At 41.6% G+C, this 21362-nt stretch overlaps 1 protein-coding gene across 3 annotated transcripts in view; it reads left to right on the top strand.

Moving 5' to 3' along the window:
* LOC120102844 (uncharacterized) overlaps positions 1 to 20086 on the top strand; it is a 67454-nt gene extending 47368 nt beyond the window's left edge. For 2 of the 3 annotated variants that reach the window (XR_015620171.1, XR_015620170.1), the window contains 2 exons: positions 5315 to 5484; positions 5999 to 6970. Coding sequence is in view for 1 of the 3 variants with exons in the window: in XM_087551499.1 (XP_087407625.1) it covers positions 19594 to 19698 (105 nt within the window). In the remaining 2 variants the exon portion in view is untranslated. Of the gene's footprint in view, positions 1 to 5314; positions 5485 to 5998; positions 6971 to 19593 lie in introns of those variants that run through there. The other variant, XM_087551499.1, reaches the window with a different exon arrangement.
* Positions 20087 to 21362: the final 1276 nt, after the last annotated feature.

Here is a 21362-nt window from a genome sequence, read left to right as displayed (position 1 = left end):
GTATAAAGGGGTTATTGACTGAGGGGGGGGAGACACTTGAGAGAGAAATAGCAGAATACAGGTTATTATGGTAGGAGAAACATGAAGACAGGGAAAGGACTAGAAATGGAGAGAAGGTCAAAGTCAATGCAGATGGAGAAGAAAGGTTTAGAGACAAGTAACCCCATCATTGCTTGATAAAACCTCAAGGAACCATATTATTTTACTATCACCTATAATTGTACACAAGATTCTAGATTTACCACTTGAGATAACAACACTCCCCACAAGAATCAAAAACTAGGGGGGAAAAAAGCATCAGGCACAGGCACAAGAAACTTCCTTTTAAGTGGTTGGTTAGGGTAGTCTAAATGACTCCCAAAACAGTATTGGCTATTTTTGTTGCATTTACAAACCTCCCAGAGTTGAAGAAGGCAAGCTCCTATTCCTGAAGACACTGCCCACTTAAGACCCAGGACTTGAATTCTTTAAGCTGGGTCTAACCTGGAAGCCTCATTCCTGGGGCTTAGCTTCCACAGTTGATACTGTGAAATAAAGTACTGTGCATGCTGCCAAGGTGGGAAACAACCACTAGTCTCATCTATCTGGGATGCTTATGAGCCACAACAAAGGCCAGCATGACAAGATAACTGTGAAAGACAATAGTGCACCACACGTCAGTGGTAACCAATAGCTACCTAAGGAGGGAAATCATGCCTGGTACCCAACCAACTACCCAGGGCTAATGAGAATCTTAGAAGAGAACTTACACTTGTCACTTTGCTAGGCCAGCATAATTTCTTAATGACATTTTAAATCTTATACTAACATGTAAGTATAACCATTTCCCCTCATCCAAGAAGCTTCCATCAAATGGACACTATTATACAAAAAAGAAAAACACAACTGGACACAACGCAAAAATAAATGACCTCTGGGGATCCCCCGCCCCAATAGATACATTTGCAGCAGCGCAGTTTCTACATCTATTGCTCGGGGACTTGCAGAAGAGGGGGCAGAAAGATTGTAAGAGTCAGGGAAATCTGCTGTGAAACTGTTTCTCTTAGAGATGGCTGTATGTAGAAATGAGACAGAAAATGACAATACCAATAGGCATGTGAAGTGTAAACTTCTAGTTCTTTGGAAAGTTAGTTATGCCAAATGATGTTTTGCTGGAGCACACAGGCAAAAGGATGTCTTTCTAAAGCAAACGCATAAAAGACTGTTTTCCTGAAGCAGACACAGGTGAAAGGATGTTTGGATGTAGCAGACACGTGAAAGGAGTCTTGATGACGGAGTATAAATATCACCCCACAGACAGTGGGCCATGAGCACTGAGCCTTGGTTGGGTTTGCTATGCCTTGTTTTTCTTCCCTAAAGACATACATGTATTGGTTCACCTTACATAGCGTCGTTGAGCTCAACTTGTGATAACTCTGCCATTGAGAGAAGCTCACCCAAGAACTCCTTAAGAGGTTTCTGCAGCAGTTTGTAGCTTCAGCAGATTCCCCTCAGGCCGGGTGGCAAACTTGGCAGTTTCTTGAGGTCTGAAATACAGCTGCCTGATGTCTGCTTGCTGAAAGGAGACTGTAGCTGCTGGTCTGTGCCTGGTGTCTGTTTGCCTAGAGGACTGGTCTGCAGCTGCTAAGTCATATTTGGTGTTTGCTACGGAATTGAATTGCTGTCCAAGAAGATCAAGCTTACCCCCAAAGAACTATTGCTGAACAGGTCCACTTCCCTCATATATGCTAATAACTCTTCTATTACCTGTACTGGCTAGAGGAGAGGTTTAACTCTTATTAAAAGTAGGTTGCAAAAACAGAGTATGCTGACAGACATGCTAATGTGGAAGGCAGAAAATCTCATGGAGCCCTACTTCTACACAAAGAAGCATAAGTAACTGAGAGAGGAAGAATTAGCCTCTCCCAAGAATGAGCTCTTGATTGATTATCCAATACAAATGGTTAGCCCTGAAAGCAACCGTATACACACAAACAACAAAAATGGACTTGGCAGGGTTACACACACACACACACACACACACACACACACACACACACACCCCAGTATAAATTGCAACAATAATAATGCAAAAGAGAATATCAATTATGGTGTATGGGAGGGGTTGGAAGAGAGAAAGAGAAAAGATAAACAATCTAATATTTTAATTAAAGATTTAAAAATATAAATACATAAAAGAAATCTATTGCCTGGACATCTTCCAGCCTGCTGGCCAGCTCACATATGCAATGTTGGAATCCACTTTTTTCTCTTATCCTTCTCACTCATCCATTCCTGTTCTCATCTCCAGCATCTCACTCATCATTACTTTCTCCTGCTTAGCTTTACCAGTGACACCCAGAGGATGGCCTGACTTTTTGATCCCCTTCTGGAAGCCAAGACTCTACAATCCTTACAGTTATGGTACAATATAGAATACAGGAATTTAAAGTAGCTGTCACAGTCACTGATTTAGTTAATTTTAATTAATAGATGATACGAAGCACTTACAGGCGCTAGTGCTAAAACCCTTAGGACGTTCTACCACATTTCCTTCTCTACTGCTGGAGAAGGCTGTTCAAGATAAACATGCAATTGAAATACACAAGAGTGGGTAGAGGATAAGCAGGTATTGCTCTGATTGTAGTAATTACCCTCCTGATGTGAATTGATATAGGTTACTGTTAAATAAAGTAAATGATACAGTAAATGATGTTTAAAAAAATAACCGTTTTGCTATCTGAGAAGAATTAGTGAAATGAATCAGAGACCAGGAATATCGACTCTTTGTGTCTACAGGTAGATGTTTGATATGTTCTTGCTATTAGAATGAGTGACAATAGTTAAACAGCACAGTGCCTCGGGAAAACAGTCCTTTCAGAAGCATTGGCTATTTGTTTTCTATGCAATGAATATACTAAAATGAACTAGAGTGGGCTCAACAATATTTTTGCTCCTCTCCTGCCTTTGTGGCTACTGCGCACTTGGCTAAAAAAAGAGAACAGCAGAAGCCACAACTTATAATGCATCAGTGGGAAGAGAAATAAAGTTAGGACTTCTGTGACCCAATTTTAAAAGAATGACCAAGAACTCTGGACAGTTCCAGGTCCATAACAGGACCAGTGTGGTATCTGATTATATCCCATCTACCACAACAAAAGACTTCTGCCTGGTTAGACTGCAAAGTGGGAAGTCCTATTGTCTAATGATTTCTCTGGGCTCCTGGAATCTGATTCCCAGGAACTCCTTGTCTCTAGCTCCCTGTGGACTGGTCAGTAAAATTCCAAAGAAGGAAAGAGATGGAGAAAACAGTTCCTCATGATGCCTATTCTCTGAAAAAGGAAAGAATGTCAGTTATTTCTGCTTTGTCCTTAAAGTCAGGACCCAGTCACAAATTCATTAGACATTAGTTTAAAGGAACTCTAGACCCAAAGAGGAGAGGATTATTTGATTTCATGATAGAAATATTAAACATGAACAAGTTTTGCCCATTTATAGAGATTTTTGGTAAAGTGGGCCCTTGGAATGAACCAGAGTGACTTCTGTTTTCTGACAGGCCTCAACAGACCAAGTCTTCCTAGGCTTGAACCATCTTCACCACCCTATCTGAGCTCCAGTCAGAAAGTTACTCTGGTGCATTTGTTTCTGTGTAAATCACGTCTTTTCATTTTCCTATGCTGTGTTTCCCACTGGACGTGAGAAACAGCCTCAGCTAGCCAACAGAAAGGCATCAGCCACCTTTATTTATCCCTTGGATCATTCTAGCTCATTGTGGAGTGGAGGTGCAATCTCCCTAGTTCTTAAGAAATGGGGATCTGAGGACAATATGTTGCCACTAATGTAATCCCAAACTGCTCTGCCTGTTAAGAGACAGATCTGATGAGGGCTCTCCAGGAAGCTCTGGCTCTCAACATGTTGACAAACAATGGACCCCATGTGGGACAGAAATGTAGATTACTCATGGTGGTGGCTCTCCAGAGAGCCCTGTTGGTGTGAAAGAGAGGAATCTTGAGCCTTTACTTCCAGAATGAGGACCTGCAATTCTAGGGTCAAGTGGTCAGCTCTAGGATTACACTTGCCCTCAAAAATCTTCACTTGAGTCTCTATTTGATCTTTTCTTAAATGACACAGAGAGAAATTTGGCAAAGTGACCTTTGAATTTCCCTCTGATAAGCCTACAGAGGCCCTGAGAAGGTGTGGTAGAGGAGGTGGTGAGTCCCAGGTAAAAATTTCAGAACAGAAAATCAACCCCCAAAACGGGATTCTAGTAAGGTCAACAAGAAGAAATGTAGAAGCAAAAGATAGCTGTTATTATATGATCAAATGTCGATTTAACGAAGAGTACACACACAAAAACACAAACACGCACACACACATACACACACACACACATATACACATGGGATCGGCCTTTTTTTTTTTACATGATTTAAATACAAGAAGGAATAATACTTAGGGTTTAAAGTATTTGTAATTGTTGTTATATGTGAAGAGAGAAGCCTAGTTGAATACATTATATAGGAGGATTTTATCTTACTATATCTCAGGTACTAGTCTAAGGAAATTATAACAATTAGTTCAATTAATCCTTACACTAAAACCGAACACTAATATTATCTCATTTTCCAGATGAGAGAACTGAAGAGACATTTATTTTATAACTTGTATAAGGACATGCCATCAGACCCTAACAAGAGCAGAACTAGAATTTAAGCAGTCTAATTCTAGAATCCAGTCTTAACATCTGTGTGCATTGCCTCTAAAAATAAGAAATTTGGACTGTAGGGAATGCCCACTCAGTAAAGGGCTTGCCCTGTAAGTTTGAGGACCCAAGTTCAATTCCTAAAATCTATATTTAAAAAAAGAAAAAGGCATGGTAAGACTTATAGTTCCAGCCCAAGGGAGATCAATGGATCTCCAGGGATTCCTTAATCTTCCTTAATACATTCCAGGCCAGTGAAAGATCCTGTCTCAACAAACAAGCAAAGTGTATAGTCAGAGGAAGAACAATGTCTGAAGCTGACCTCTGGTCTTCATATGCCAAGGTATGCATGCCCACACACGCGCGCGCACACACACACACACACACACACACACACACACACACACGCCACACATACACACATGAACATGCACAGACTCACAGGCATGTACACACACATCCCACATACCACACACATGCACATACAGGAAACACTTGTTTGGCTTCTAGGTTTCTTTCACAACTGTGATCCTCCCATTAAGGCAGTAGTTCCTCTTACTCAACCAAATGAGACTGTCACTGCTTAGAATCTCTCCAGTCCATACCAACCAGGGAATGTTGTCTATTGCCCAGGTCTTATTCCTTCCTCACCATCAGCCTGGATCAGAGTGGAGAGTCAAGTCTCACCAATGGCTCCTCAAGCAAGCTAGGAGAAATCCCCCTCGGAACTCTTCCACAGTGGGAACCTCCAGCCGTACAGACAGAAGCTTTTGAACTCCAGAATTTATAGATCAGACTCGGAGGTAAAACAGTAGAGTCTGTGCGTTCATTTACTTCATCTCTCCCCTGAATTTAAGAGTACTGTGCCATCACTACATGTACACCAGAGCTGCGGGCCACCATCTTGGAAATAACTGCACCTTCCCTCAGTGAGAGGCTTTAGAGTGACATAGTATTTCTTATTTACTTCTACTTTAATTCTCATATAAACCCTCTGAGATTATCTCTACTGGTCCTAGTTACAGGTAAACAGTCGAGACAATAAATGCCCTTGGCTTAAGGTCACAGAGAAATGCTAGTTTTGACAGGAAAAACTCACATTTTTCTGTCTCAAAACCTAGTGTACATTGCTGTTCTGGAGTTACTTAAGGTATAATTTCACCTTGGTCCACTCTCCTTTACAGGTGAAGTGTTCATAGTGATGTATATCATAGACTTTGCTTTTAAGTGGGTTATAATTACCTAATCAACCTTGAGGATTCAATTCATTATATAATCCACCCAAGCAAATTGAAGATTGTTCTTGTTTATTGCCAGGATACTATGAATCTTCAGTAATAAACAACTTTCCAGAAATGGGTAGCAGGAAGTTTAGAGTTACAGACACTGTTCTGGATGAAGAGAATAGAAAAGGCTTCACTGGCAGTGACCAAGTGGACATATTCCTGACCTTTCCTACACCATTCCCATATTTGGAATCCAAGGACACTGAGATCATCTGTGTGCATTGAGATCACCCTGTGCTGGAGAGATAGATAGCTCACTGACTGCTCTTCCAGAGGTCTTGACTTCAAATCCCAGCAACCACACCGTGCCTCAGAACCATCTGTAATGAGATCTGATGACCTCTTCTGGTATATATGAAGACAGCTACAGTGTACTCATACATAATAAATAAATAAATCTTTTTTTTAAAAAAGATGCACAAAATCACCCCTGAACTCACAGTGCCTGAGCATTCAAGCTGAGACCTGAAGGAGAGCAGTTAATGCTGAGGCAATGGAAGGCCATCAAGAGTTGACCTAATTTTTGTAAGACCTTGGCACCAGGTCACAGAAAAAAAAAGCTCGGAAGAATGTGAGCTCAGGAAGCTCTGTGGTACACTTCTCTGTGTTCCTTCAAACGCCTACATCATCTGTGGCTTTTTCCCTCTTTGATTTTTAGCGGAAATGCTTGATCGCCAGTAGCAAACAGGCAAACAAAGTTATTTGGTTAAGAAAATGACACTCTTTAAAGACTATTTCTGGAATCTTTCTATACGGATAGTTACTGTGGAGAAATGATGGTTCCAGGACCTGCTCCCTATTACTAATTGTGCAACATCTGAGAGTCTTAGCTTTAGTGAGAGATATGTCCTGAGACATATAAGGCAAGCATAGGCTTCTAGTGGTTTCTAATGTGTTTGCCTGTAACTGATTTAGAATCCCAGGTGTGGGGTAATCAGCATAAGACCTTTAATTTGGTGACAGGGAATGAATTATTTAAAAAAAAACAAACAGACTTTCTCACATTGTCTCTCAAGCTTTTTTTTTTTTTTTCCGGAGCTGGGGACCGAACCCAGGGCCTTGCACTTGCTAGGCAAGCGCTCTACCACTGAGCTAAATCCCCAACCCCGTCTCTCAAGCTTTTTGCCTACGACATCATCCTCAGTTATTCATGCCCAGCCACGTTGGCCTTCTGGTTCTTCCTTGGACATGCTCTGAGGCTATATGCATTGCTGGCTGTACCCTCTGTCTGGAGTGATCCTCTATCCTATCTGGTGTTAACTACATTATCTCTTTCAAGCCTAATTTTTTTTCAAATGGCAACCTCTCAGGGATACCCTGCAGTCCATTCCACCTCAGATTGCCTTGCTACCAACCTCTTTATTCCTCCCGATTTCTGTCACAGCTTTCCTCTCCTCCCCATACTATTTTTAAATATTCTATGCAATCTAACTGTTCTCTGAATTTATCATCACATTTCCTCTTACTAGCCGGTAAGGATCTCACAGAGACACTGCGTCCTCCAATGCCTTCCCTACAGTGCTAGTCTGACTCACAGTAAGCACTCAGTAGCTTCTCCTTAGTGCCTGCCTTTGTGATCAGTCTTGATCTGGGTTTCTTTAAATGGGGCAGACTTTACTTGTCTAAGATTGCTCAAATTTCTTATAGAGCAAGTAATTATAGAATAAGGACACAACAGGGACAATTTGGAGGTAAACAGAAGGAGTTATCAATAATTAAATCCCAACAATTTAAATAGATACTATTATGGGACAAATTATAACTTAAGATAAATTTATTAATTGGACAGTATGGTCACAGGACACGAGTGAGGGCCTGGTGAGACACATGAAAAGGGGAGGGAAAAATTACAAAAAAAATTGTTTGGAAACCTGGTTGTTGGGCCCAGTAAAGAGGCTGCATACTGTGTTTCAGCAGCAGTGTATGAAGGATGCTTGGGCCTTTCCCCTCAGGAAGGTAGATGTTTTATGACGCTGTGGAAACTATTCCAGAAAATTCTCTGTGTCTGAGATACTGTGCTCTTCTCGGCATGTGGCCTCTTTCTCAAGCCTAACTCCTTTTCTCCCCTTCCATGTTGCTTGTGATAAAGAGATACAGTTTGGAAGTCATAAAGGGTTTGGGTGTTTGATGCCTGCAAAAGAACTTTTCCCCAAGGGGGTAAGGAAATGAATCCCAGGTCTCCCATAGCATTTGGATTCTCTCAAGTTGCAAAAATGCTGTATCAGCACAGGCCAGAAACAGAATAATCATTTGATCTAAACATAAAATAAGTTCTAAGAAATTCATTGTGATAAAATATAGAACCCAAGGGTGTTCTAAAGCACTACCCAGAGATTTGCCTTAGAATTCTGAAATTTTGTTCTGTAAGTTTTGGTGTTATCAGAAGCACATTGAGTCCTTAAATATGGCTGCTTGTTTTCTCTTTACACTGAAAGATCTGGGGGAGGGCAAAGGTGAAGTTTATATGGATGATTTTGAAAGGTTTGAGAGAGGGATGTGGATTAAGAGTACAAATCACATACAGACCTGCCATCTATAAACCATGTACATGGGTTTGAATGCAATTGCCAATTAGGAAGACTCAGTCTGGCAAAACAAGCTCTCTGAACCCTTATGGCAAGTGGCTAAGGATGAATTCGAAGGGCATTCCTCTTGCTTGTAGTGACCTCAGGCCTCCTTCTAAAATGAGAAGGAAATCAAAGGACACATCAGGACCATATAAGGTCATGCTATAAGAACAGTGGAAAAGGAGAGATCAAAAGGTTTGAATCAGGAGTCTTTCTTCCTTCTTTAATTTTTTAGCATCAGCCTTCAAATAGTAGCACATGGGTAGCCATTATCAAGTTTATCTGAAATGAATTCTTTTTACCTTTTCTGACACCTGTTTTAGCATCATGGTTATTCTAGCAAAACATTTGTGCTATCAGTTTATATTTCAAAGGGTAAAGCTCCAGTTCCTTACGGTGGTCCACAGACCCTTGATGAATGAACCCCACTTATGCCTCCACCCTCCTCATCCGAGGGCCCTTTGTTAGATCCTCTTTCCCAGCAATAAGATCATGTAGTTATTTCATTTGTACCCAATGCCCATGATGCTCCAAAGGCTCTCCCTGTACATCTCTTCATTAAGAATCTGCCAGCTTTCCAGCTCCATGAGTCTGTCTTTTCTATGTTGTTTTTGTTGTTGTTGTTGTTGTTGTTGTTGTTGTTAAGATATGAGTACTGAACCCAGAGCCTTGAGTCACTGAGCTCAATCCATCATCCTGTATGTGATGAGTTTTATTTTTATTATATGTTATCTTATACAAGCATCAAAGCAGACAAAATCTCAGCTGAGTTCCACCATACGAGTAGCTGGGGGAAACGCAAAAGCAGTGAAATAGAGGAATAACATTCTAAGTAGACTTTGAGTGACTCTGAGTGGGAAACGTACTGTAATACACTTATGGTTGGGGTGACACTTATGGGATCCAAACAGGAATGGAGAAGAGCTCAAGAGTACTTGGAACAATGAACAAAATGTTGGCTGCCTCCAGAGACTGAAGGTGTTGGGCACTACTGCAGTAGTAAGCCACCAAGTGAACATACAAGAAATACAATTTATACAATATCGATTACCAATAAGCTGGGTGAAAACTGAGTACAACAAGAAAACTACAGAGAGTGAAAGCCTACTCACTCAGAGAGGATGAGGAGGGTGTCTCTCCACGGAGGTCATATCTGAGCAAGGACCTGACTTGAGCATAGTAGTTGTGTAGAGGGTGGGTTTTATGGACAGAGGACATAGCCAGGAGTTTAGCAAATGCACAGCATTGTTAAGTTCATGCCCAAAGAGGCCTGGGTGACTACAGCTGAGAAAGAAAAGAGGGTAGGCAGAAATGAAGCCCTGAGATCCTGCAAAACTAGACTGATACTTCACAATTTCAGAATAGATGTTCACTTTTCTGGAAAAATCCCACATACCTGTGCTTTGAAGCAAATCTATACCAGTTTTAGGCAAGGAAAAGAAACTATTTTCATAATGTTAACATGTATCCCACCCATCACACACAATACTGAGGATCTGAGATGACAGGACAAAAAAGGGGTCTGGAAAGATGGCTTGAGAGAGCAGGGGTGTTGTGGTTAGGTCCTATTCTTCCTCTCAGCCCCATGCTCCTGGAAATATATTTACAAATAGTTTGTCTATATAGCTAGGCTCTACGCTAACTAGAATTACAACTTAAGATAACCCATTTATTTTAATCTACATTTTGTCACGTGGCTGGTTATCTGTGCTCAGGAACTATACATCTGTTTCCTCACATCTTCCTGGGTGGAACTCCCTTTCCTAGCTCTATCCCCAAATCCTTTCTCTCTCCCAGATGCCCCACCTCTATTTTCTGCCTAAGCCATAGGCCATAGGCTTTTTAATTGACAGACAATGCATCCATACAATGCACAAGATATTTTCTCTACACAGGGAACCACACCTTAGTTCCTAGCCCTGACACATGGTGTTTACAACTGCCTATAACTCCAGCTCCAGGGGATTCCTTGTGTTCTGACCTCTGCAGGCCCTCACATGGATGTACCTACACACACACACACACACACACACACACACACACACACACACACATTTAAAAATTAAAATAAATGCCTTTAAAAAGTCATTTAAAAAGGAACCCTTAAAGCAATAGTCAGAAAAATAACATACCTAGGTTCTTAATATTCTAGGTACAGTACAAGTTGTTACCCCCACTTCTGTACCCCTCCCCAAACTGTCTTTTTAGTTGTTGGTTTGTGGTTTTCCCCTATGGAGAAAAGATACAAACTTCACTTAGATATCAAAGTACACTGACACTTCCAAGATCAGTAACCAGTGAACTGTATCTACCAGCAATTTCTATCAGTGACTGTTTCAGGGTTGAGGACCTACAATAGCCATCCAAATTCACCATGAGGAATTTGTTCTCCAAAATGAGGTCAGCTTTGTAGAAAGGGAAGACAGCAAATAAACAAATAGAAAAGGTGTGCATATCTCTCTGTGTGTGTTCTGAACCCTGACCCCCCAACTGACCCATGAGAAGGCCTTGAGGCTGAGGAGTTGGGCTCCACAGCTCTGTCTCCATCAGCAATGGTGGAATGTCTCACCCTCCTTTCCTCCAAAGAAGAATCTCTGACTCTAATGAAACAGAACCGATAAGCTGAGGTCTATAAATGCAAGAAATCTCCTGGGCTGTCTCTCCTCTCCCAAGCCATTTACCCTCGTGGGTTTGGGTTCACAGATTCCTATCCATGATCAGAGACAAGCAGTGTGACATTTTAGCAGTCATTCTTTGACAGATTTGTCATTCAATACCAATATCACAAGCAGTGGCTATTAATCTTTCTTAGTATGTGTTTTTGTGTCAAGTGCTTTGCATGCCTTATTTAATCACTGAGTGTGTGTGTGTGTGTGTGTGTGTGTGTGTGTGTGTGTGTGTCTAAATAGCTATTATGATCATTTCCATTGTACAGATGGGAGAACCAAGGTTAAGAAAGGTTAATTTTGTATATTAAAAACACATCATTGGTATTACAAATCTGAGACTAAAACCTGGTTTTGTCTGCCCCCACTCCCCCAAAGCCTATCTGTTTTCAACCAGAGCTTTATAATGCTGCCCTAACATAGCCAAACTAGAATCATGTCTCCTCACGTTGCAAAGTAATGTTTTCCAAAATATAAATTTCACAGGTGTGTTACAGAAGATGCTACCATGATCAATACTTGAAAATGCAAATGCAATCATTATATTATGTTCACCTCAGAACACAAAGGCTTGATTGCATGAAAACGCTGCTTTTATTAGTAAACAGGAGAAGGCTGGAGCCATCTGCAGTCTCCATATTGCTTTATCGCTACTGGTTTAGAGAATGAAAATTTGATCAAAGCACCTCCTTAAAAATTCAGTTTCATTTATATCTTCAGTCTCTAAACATAAATACAGCAATGGTACATATCAGGGACATTAAGGACACTTGTATAAAATGGGATTGAATTTTGTATTGTAATTCTCATGTTTACCCAGCAGAGCATGAGTAAAACAAAGAAACAACAATAACAACAAAAACCTCAAGTGACTGCAGAAGCCATAGCTTAGCAAAATGCCATCAAACAAAATAGCAAAACCTGACATCTGACATCAAATATTCGACAGTTATGTTTTCAATCAAAAGTATTTCTCTTGACTTTGTAGCACCAAACTGAGAAGAAGTGCAAGACTGTAATGTTGTGATGTATATCACTTAGAGGAAAAACAGTGGGTTTTTTCTTGACTTCTTTGATGTTGAACAAGTCATCCTGCTGCTTGATGTGCACATCTCCATCATGATGAGGGAGAGTCAAAAAGAGGAGTGGTGCTACACACCTCTAATCCCAGCACTGCCTAGGCAGAAGCAGATAGTTCTGTGAGTTCAAGGATAGCTTGGAATGCAAAGTAAGTTTTCAGGCTACACAATGAGATCCCGTCTCAAAAATTGTTACATATACACACATATGCATATGGAATTATATAATATATAAAAATTAAGACATACACATAATTTTTAAAATAATAAAATAAATCTTTAAAAAAAATAACAGTTACTGAGCTGGCTAGTTTTACATCAACTTGACACATCTACAGTTACCTCAAAAGAGTGAACCTGAATTGAGAAAATGCCTCCATAACGTCCTGCTGTAAGGCATTTTTTTCTTAACTAATTTCTTAATCCATTGTGGGTGCCCCCTGGGGGCTGGGGCCATTTATCCTGGGTTCTATAAGAAAGGAGGTTGAGAAAGCCACAGAGAGCAAGCCAGTAAGCAGCATCCCTCCATGGCCTCTGCAATCAGCTCCTGCCTCCAGATTTCTGACCTGTCTGAGTTCTTATCTCCTTTAAAGAGAAACTGTGATGCAGGGGAGTAAGGCAAATACACCCTTTCCTCCACCAGTTGCTTCGGCCTTGGTGCTTCATCACTGCAGTAGTAACCGGCACTCAGATAGTTGTACACTTCTAACTCAGAAGGAGGCCTTGACTGTGGAGGGCCTGTATGTCCTTCTGATAAGTGGCAGGCCACACTTTATCCTAGCCCATGCAGGAAATCCAGTGTGCATGCTTCTGGTTGTTGGAGGCTGTGTGCAGAGCACCCCTCCCAGGCTATTACCAATGGCGAGGTCTTATTAAGCCACAGCTGTAGAGAAGCACGCTGTTCACCAACAGCACAGGGTCTACGTCTTTATAGAAGGCTTCCCATTTAACCGTCTCTTAATTTTCAAGAGACTTAAATTTCTTCAAATGCCAAAGAACAAAGTTATATTCAGATACTCTTCCGTGTACGACACCCCCACTCTCCGGGGGAATAAAAACAATTTATCTTATATTTTAAGATTAAGAAGTTGCCTGAGAAAATCAAAAGCAGAGATGACATAAAGATCCTGTTAACACCTGGTGCCATTCAAAGAATGCCATCTTTCATGAATTATAGATTTTCACAGCACAGTCTCAATCCCGGCTGCCCACCTGAAGGGTCAAGGATCTTAGAAAGGAATTTCGCTTTAGCATATTCTTTTCATGACGGATGCTTTTAACCATATTTTATCCATTCTTAGGCTTACTTTTTTTCCCTCCCCAAACAATTTAAGAGCTCAAATTTGAGCGCATCTTAAAATTAATGGACACCTTAATTTGACAACATTGTTTCTAGTCTTAATGAAGCGTGGCATTGCCATTTTTATTAGCGTCAATCGCAGCCCTTGGGTCTTACCAACCTTGCTTTCTTATCATTATGCCCCAGGTGTTCTGTGGTCCTGCATGTTTATGGGCACATTAATGAGGCAGGGACTCTTCTGCAGTGGTGTTATACACGGTGGCGGATGGTCTGCTTGTTCTTCTCCCCAGCATAGAGGATGCTCTCTGCGTAGGTCACATGCTTTGTTCCTTCTCTGGGGTCCTGGAGAGTGACCGACACTTGCTCTGGCCTGGCATCACCTCCACGTAGCTAAGGATGAGCAGCTTTCACTGTGACACCAGTTATTGATCACTACCGTCACCAGCTGACGATTTTATCCTTCAAATGTCTTATAAGTCTTTCCAAGACATGGGACAACTGAAATTAAAGCGAAGAACGTAAGGGCCAAAAGAACGGGCAGACAAGCTGTGCGTGAGAAGACAGTCCAGGGAACCTCAGGTAGAGATATATTTCTAAAATTCCAGGCCCTGGCACCTTACAGATCAACTCTTATTTTGGGGGTGCTTCTTAGGAATTGTGGAGACTTTAAGGACAGTAGTCTAAGTACTGTCTAGACTATTATGTCCATAATGTAAAACAAGTAAAAATGTCTCTCTTCTCTAACACATTTCTACAAACTGATAGACCTCCACAGCAATTTCTCTGGTCAACAGGCTGCTTTCTCTGCTCACGAATTTTTTAAAATGCAAGCTAAGCACAGGTACTAACAATACTTCTAGATAACAATGGAAATCAGGTGTGGTCCGAGAAGGTGGGGGAAGAAGGAAAACGCCAGCATAGATTGATGGGCCAGACATTAGTAGTGGCAGGTAGGAAGTAAAACTAACCAGGAAATAAAATGGGATAGCCTGTTCAGGAGCAGAAGCACGGCCTATTTGGGTAATTGAACATTTGTCAAGGGCTTAGCCCCCACCTTCATTGTTGGTGTTTGTATGCCCACATGAGTTTTAAGGGACAGGGGAGGTGGCAGAAACCCGGTGGACAGGGGAGGGGCTGGGCAGATCCAAGTGTGGATCATGTCTGTGTGCCCACAATGAGGATATCTGAAGTGGAAAAGAAATGTATGGAGGAGGCTAACGTGTGGGGGCACTAGAACAGGCAGCCTGAGGTAAGTGCCCCTGGAGTGTCAGACGTTATCAGAGGACACAGAGAAGTTCAGAAGACCAGCATGAAAAGAGAGACGGAATATGACATTTGGGAAGTTTCTCGAGAGTTTCTCGTCAATAGAACGGCAGAACAGGAGCCAGGTTTTAAAGGTTAGCGAGTGCGTCCCTAAGAAAGACCACAAGGACTGGGGATTTTGGGTGCTTGTTTTTTGGTTTTCTTTAAGCCAACTTTTCTAGAAAAGCTACAGAGTTAAAGTCATGTGTATGAAATCCTAACTACCTCGCAAGCACGATTGCTATGCCCTTAATGAAACCAAGTTTCCCTTGCCATGTTTCAAGATTTATTGAGGGCCCACTGTGGCGGTTCATGCTATTGTTTCGGTATTAGGAAGGCAGAGGCAGGATGGTATCCTAGAACTCGAGGTTAGTCCGTGATCCACATAATGAGTTCCAGACCAGCTAGGGCTATATAATGAGACCCTGTCTAGGAAAAAGAAAAAAATTACCTCTGAAGAGACGTATGTGTTACCAAACTACCCATTTTCTCACCGAAGTAACTGATTCAGTCTGTAGCAGCTGTTCTTCATGGTCAGGATGAGGTCTCAGGAAACTGCCACTTTCCCAAGGCAGGGGAACATTCCGGTCCTGGCTTCCTTCTTGCCACTCAGCAGTTGGCCTTCTAGAGTTTACTGAAAACATCTTCTCTGCCAGGAGCTCCTGTCCATGCTCTACTTGTCGATTTTAGAACTCTGTGGCAAGCAGCCGTGAGGACAGGGCAATTTAGCAGAATATAGTGTTTCACCCGAAGCTCTCAACTGACCAAGCTAGCAGATTCAGGGCACACCAATATCACTTTCAGCTGGGTTTTTTTTTTGTTGTTGTTGTTGTTGCTTTGTTTTGTTTTTTGGTTTTTTTTTTGTTTTTGTTTTTGCTTTTTTTTTTTAAGGCTCTTCAACCTTCCAGCTGAATCTCATTAGTTATTCTGTATCTTTATATCCATAGCCGGGTTTGTGTAGGTGTCCTGTTCAACAAACACCACATTAAAAATCATCACTGGACTGGTTATTTCTCCCATCGCTGGAACAACACACCTGACACAGACAATATAAGCGAGGAGAAATTCCTTTTTTCTTGTGATTCAGAGGTGTCAGTCCATCATTGGTCCAGGAGAACACAGCAGTTTATACCACAGTGGATAGGAAGTAGAAAGCCTGGGGAGAGAGAGGTACAGCAAAGGTCAAGGACATGACTCTCTGTACAGCCCAATCCTGGTGACTCTTTCCCTCCAGATAAGTCCTTCCTCCTAAGGTTTCCAGAATTTTTCAAAACAGTATCACCATCTAGGAACCAAGTGTTCAGAACATGACCCTGTGGGGGATATTTGATAGTCAGTCATACCAGGTACAGTTCAGTTATGTCGTAACCTTTCTGAAGAAGCAGTTATAATTCAGGCTAGCTTTCTCTTCCTCCGATGTCCACAGGCTATATGTTTGCTCTTTTAAAGGCACAATATCCCCCATAAAAACCTGCATACCACCATTCTAGTACCGACATTGCCAAACTGGGAGGCAACCATGATATCCTTCAGCAGGTGAATGGCTAAATAAACCAAGCACACACACAGACAGTAGCGCAGGAAACAAAACCTGCGCTATTAAAAAAGAAGAAAAATAAAGAGACTTGAATGCATATTACTTAGTAAAGAAGGCCAATCCAAAAAGTCCACATACTTTATGGACTATAACTAAATGACTTTGTGTAGCTGGTAGAACCATGAAGACCGTACTGGAATTAATGTCTGTCCATGGGGGGAGGAGAATTTTAGAGCATGGGAGATATTCTATATGGTTATATGTTAGCATGAATCTAGGTCACTGTATGTTTCTCCAAACTCAAAGGATTCAAACTAAGAATAAACTCTGTAACGTGAACTATGGACTTTGAGAGAGAACAATGTTCATTGTAGGTCCGTCATTTGTCACTCCCTCACTAACTTGGTCGGAACATTGATGGCAAAGAAAGGTATGTGCATATGTTGAAACAAGAGACAAAGGGAAAATTGCTGAACAAATTTTGCTTTCAAACCTAATTTTTCATAAAATATAGTCATAAATTATTTTCAAAGCTCAGGCACTAATATGAGTGTTTTGGTTTGGTTTGGTTTGGTTTTTTAAGCACTGGAAATGATGCTATAAGGCTGTCAGCAAGAGAGGCAGGGTACCATAGGCCACAGTATCACTTCCTGCATATCTGCCATCAGTCCCAAGTCTTGAGCCTCTCCTTTGTGAGCCTGCAAGCAGAGGCACTGTTTGCACACTCAGTGTGGCCTGGGCTCACACGATAATAAAGGAAACCCTGGCTTATTAATTTGCATGAGGAATCTGCCTTGCAGGTGAAAAAGAATTGAGCAGTTTTCCCACTACATTTTCGATAGGAAAATGACCTTGAGCAGAGGAGAGAGACTGAGTTCCCTGTCCCCCTGTCCCTCACCCCTTCTCTCCCTCACTGTCTGGTGGGTCCTGGTGAATTAAGTAAGTACTGTTGAGCGGTGTCCACATCAGTGCAGGGGCTGCAGTAATATTTTCTATGCTGCTAATGCAGGAATTAAGTGAGAAACTCACTCAAAATGCTTCTGACAATAAAATCGTATGTTGAGTAAGTGTAGAAGCAGGAATCAAACTCAGACTGCTTGGCACCAGAGAAACAGTGGTTTGATTGACTGCTAATGCATTTGTATTATTTCCCATGTGGAGGAAATTTCTTGTGCTCATAGCTCTAAAACATTTCATTTAATTTTGTTTAGTTTTTTATTAATTTATTTTTTAAAAATTTCATACATGAGTATTATATTCAGATAATTTTCACCCCAACCTCCCCCAACTCCCTCTTGAATTAATGACTCCATATATACATATAATATATATGGATATTATAGGTAATCTATGTCTATATGTGTATTTATATGTACACACACACACACACACACACACACACACACACACACCTCCCTGTTCCATTTAGTATTGCTGTTAGTGATTGTGTGTGTATGTATGACTGTGTATGCATTTGTGATTATGTGTGAGTGTGTGATTGTGTGCTTATGTATCTGTGTTCATGTGTGTGTTCAAGTGTGTGCATGTACACGTGTGCGTGTGGTGGTGGTGGTGGTGGTGGTGGTGTGTGTGTGTGTGTGTGTGTGTGTGTGTGTGTGTGTGTGTGTGTTTCAGGGCTGACCTCTTGGGATTGAATTACCCATCAGGGAGTTCATCCCTGGAGAAAACTGATTGTCCCTCTCTCAGCAGCCACTGTTAGCCTGTAGCTCTTTACCTATGGTTGGAACCTTCCAAACTCTTCCATATCCACATGTCATGTCAGCTGGCACTGTCATCATTCAGGTCCCGCCCAGAAAACCATTTTGTTGAGCTTTCATGGGTGCAGCTTCCCTGCCATGTCTCTCTGGTAGCATCATCTACGGTTTAACTTGGTTTCCTATGGTTTGAGTTTTCACATTTAAGCCTTTGCTGCCTTCAGAATACTCTATAAGAAGTAGCTTTCTGTACACTCTCTTTGGTAGGTATCACTTTTATTGTACTTTTCATTTTCTTTCTGTGCCTTGAAGGACACCTTTCTGGCATGGGAGCACACTTCCACACCACATTTGCTCTTTGCTGAGACCAAACTCTTTTTCTAGAAAGTCTACAATTGTGACTTTTACATAATAACACAGTAATCATTTTAAGTTATTATACAGACTAGTGTACCCAGACATTTTTGAAAAGCTGAGGGCATTACAATATGGATCTTCTCAGTGGGAGAAACCCATATGCCCTGCTGACGTTACCTAAGGGAAGGTCATGTCTACAGATGGCTATTTGGTCTTGTGAGAGACACAAAGGAGTAGAGACAGTAGGAATCCTGACTTCTGATTGGAAGATCCTTCTCCACCTTCAAGCATTAGCGTTCTAGTCTCTGGAGTGAGAAAAATGGCAATTGTTCTTTTTATTTTCAATGTTATGTCAGAATGAAACCATAGTGAAATGCCTGCTCATTAAGGGAGCTGTATTATTACCTACTGAAAAACAATATTCTGGACAGTATAAGACCTAAGAGATCCTGGACTAGCTCCAGGGAGGTAGCTCTTGATCACTGCCAAGGGGTTTCGAAGTATTCAGAAAAGGAATCTACCTGAGAAATCAAGGACTGACTTTGAGAAGCAGGGAACATCAGTATAATGAGTCTTTACTTGAGGTCTGACTGACCTTAGTGTCTCTGTAGGTGCAGGAAGCCACTATTCAGTGCTTGCCCATGAGAAGCTACTGACAGACAATAGGGCAGGGTAGATGGTTCATTGGGTAAAAGGCACTTACACTGAATCTGATGACCTGACTTAGACCAGAGTCTACATGTGGAAAGAATCAACTCCTGCAAGCTATCCTCTGATTCACATACTCTGACACACACACACACACACACACACACACACACACACACACACACACAAATTAACTGAAGTGTGTTTTTAAATTTTTAAGGAAATTTAAGGAAAGGGAAGCTATTATTAGCAACTGAACCAGGGTAGCTCAGATAGAAAAGCAATGAGCTTTTTAACGGCACTCCTTTTTCCACTGTGTATATATGTGTACATGCACACTCACACACACTCATACAGAGAGAGAGAGAGAGAGAGAGAGAGAGAGAGAGAGAGAGAGCGCAGAAACTCACTCCATTTAGTCTCCCAACTAATTCCTTCAATTTTACTCTTTGCAGGTGTTTCCCACAGTGAACTTCCTCATCTGCCTCCATTCTGGTGTCTGCTTTCCCATACAGCACCTATCACACTCACTCACTGCTCCCCTCCCAAGTCCCATCTAACAAATCTTAACAGGAAGGTCAACATACTACACAGCTCAAGGAGTTCTGAGCGAACAGCGTGTCCCAAATGCTGCAGGATCACAGTGCCACAGTGCTGCATGGCGGTAGTCTTTGGGAAAGGCAGGAGGAATTAAATGACTGAAAGTTCTGAGAGTCTTCTGGGTTAAATCTGCAAATGAGATATTCCAGAACTATGCCTTTTGTGAGTTTTTGATGCTCTACAACCTGCAGGAAGAAAACCAGACTAGGCTTCATCAGGGTGTGCAATCTGCTGGGCTGCTCTCGTCTCAGAGCATTTTCAGTAGTAGCAAACCGTTTTCTGCAAGGGCACACCTTATCTGCAACCTTTTTCTGTCAAGGACAAGGTTGTAAATATTTTGGACTTTGTAAAATATTATCTATACAGTTGTCTTAGGGTTTCTATTGCTGTGATGAGACACCATGACCGCGGCAATTTTTATAAAGGAAAACATTTAATTGAGGCTGGCTTACAGTTCATAGCGCTAGTCCATTGGCATCATGGAGGGAAGCATGATACCATGCAAGTAGACATGGCGCAGGGGAGTAACTGAGAACTGTTCTTCCTGAATAGTTTGGATTGAGCATTGGAAACCCCAAAGCCCCACTCCAAGTGACAAGTGACACAAAGTTCCAACAAGGTCACACCTACCCCAACAAGGATTCACCTCCTAATACTGCCACTCCATAATGACCAAGCATTCAAATATATGAGCCCATGGGGGCCTTTGCTATTCAAACCACCTCAACAATCATTCAATCCTTCCATTGTAGTACAGAAACAATGGGGGATAATGTATGACATGAATCATCTTGAGTGTGCTCTAGCAAAGTTTTCCCGTATTTTCCATTTTATTTATTTATTGGGGGGAGGGCATGCATGCTGCAGTATAGGTGTGGAGTTCAGAGGACAGCTTGCAGAAGTTGGTTCTCTCCTACCGTGTGGAATCTCAGGACAGAAGTGTGGTTGTCAGGCTTGGCAGCAAGTTCCCTTACCCTTTGTGATTGTTAAATTTAATCTGTCAGCTTGACACAACCTAGAATCACCAGGGAAGAGCATGTCAATGAGAACTTGTTTAATCAGGTTGGCCTGTGGGCATGTCTGTGAGGAATTGTCTTGATTGCTCAAATTGATGCCTGAAGACCCTGCTCGAACTGGACTCGGGAGCCTGTAAACGCTTTCTCCCCACTTTGATTTTTGCCAAGGTATTTTATTCCCAACAACAGCAACAGAATTGAAACTAGAACACTCTCTGGGCCATCTCACTGACCCATAATGAGGTCTTCGCATAAAAGTCCATTAAAATTGGATTTTTATATAATGTTTATGCATTATAAAAATGACTTGTTCTCCCCTTTTCAATTGGATAAGAAAATAGCATTTAAAAATCATAAAAAACAGATGGTGATTTAAATACAAAAGGACACAGAGATCCTAAGAGATCTCTCCAGAGAGATGTGCTCAATACTGACTTGACACTCTGACTTCCCTTTGTCTTTATGGGGATCCAGGCTCATCCTTGATCAGAAATGGTGACTTTGGGAGAAGAAGAGGGGAGGAGGTGCTCAATACAAATTTCTCTTTGTGTGCTAAGCTCGGTGGAACACGCTGTTAACTCCTGCACTTGGGAAGCAAAAGCAGGAAT

This window comes from Rattus norvegicus, chromosome 5, assembly GCF_021556685.1.
Source record: "Rattus norvegicus strain SHRSP/BbbUtx chromosome 5, alternate assembly SHRSP_T2T, whole genome shotgun sequence".
Classification (NCBI taxonomy): domain Eukaryota; kingdom Metazoa; phylum Chordata; class Mammalia; order Rodentia; family Muridae; genus Rattus; species Rattus norvegicus.
Note: the sequence above shows the minus strand (reverse complement) of the source record. Positions and strands in the feature narration are given on the sequence as shown.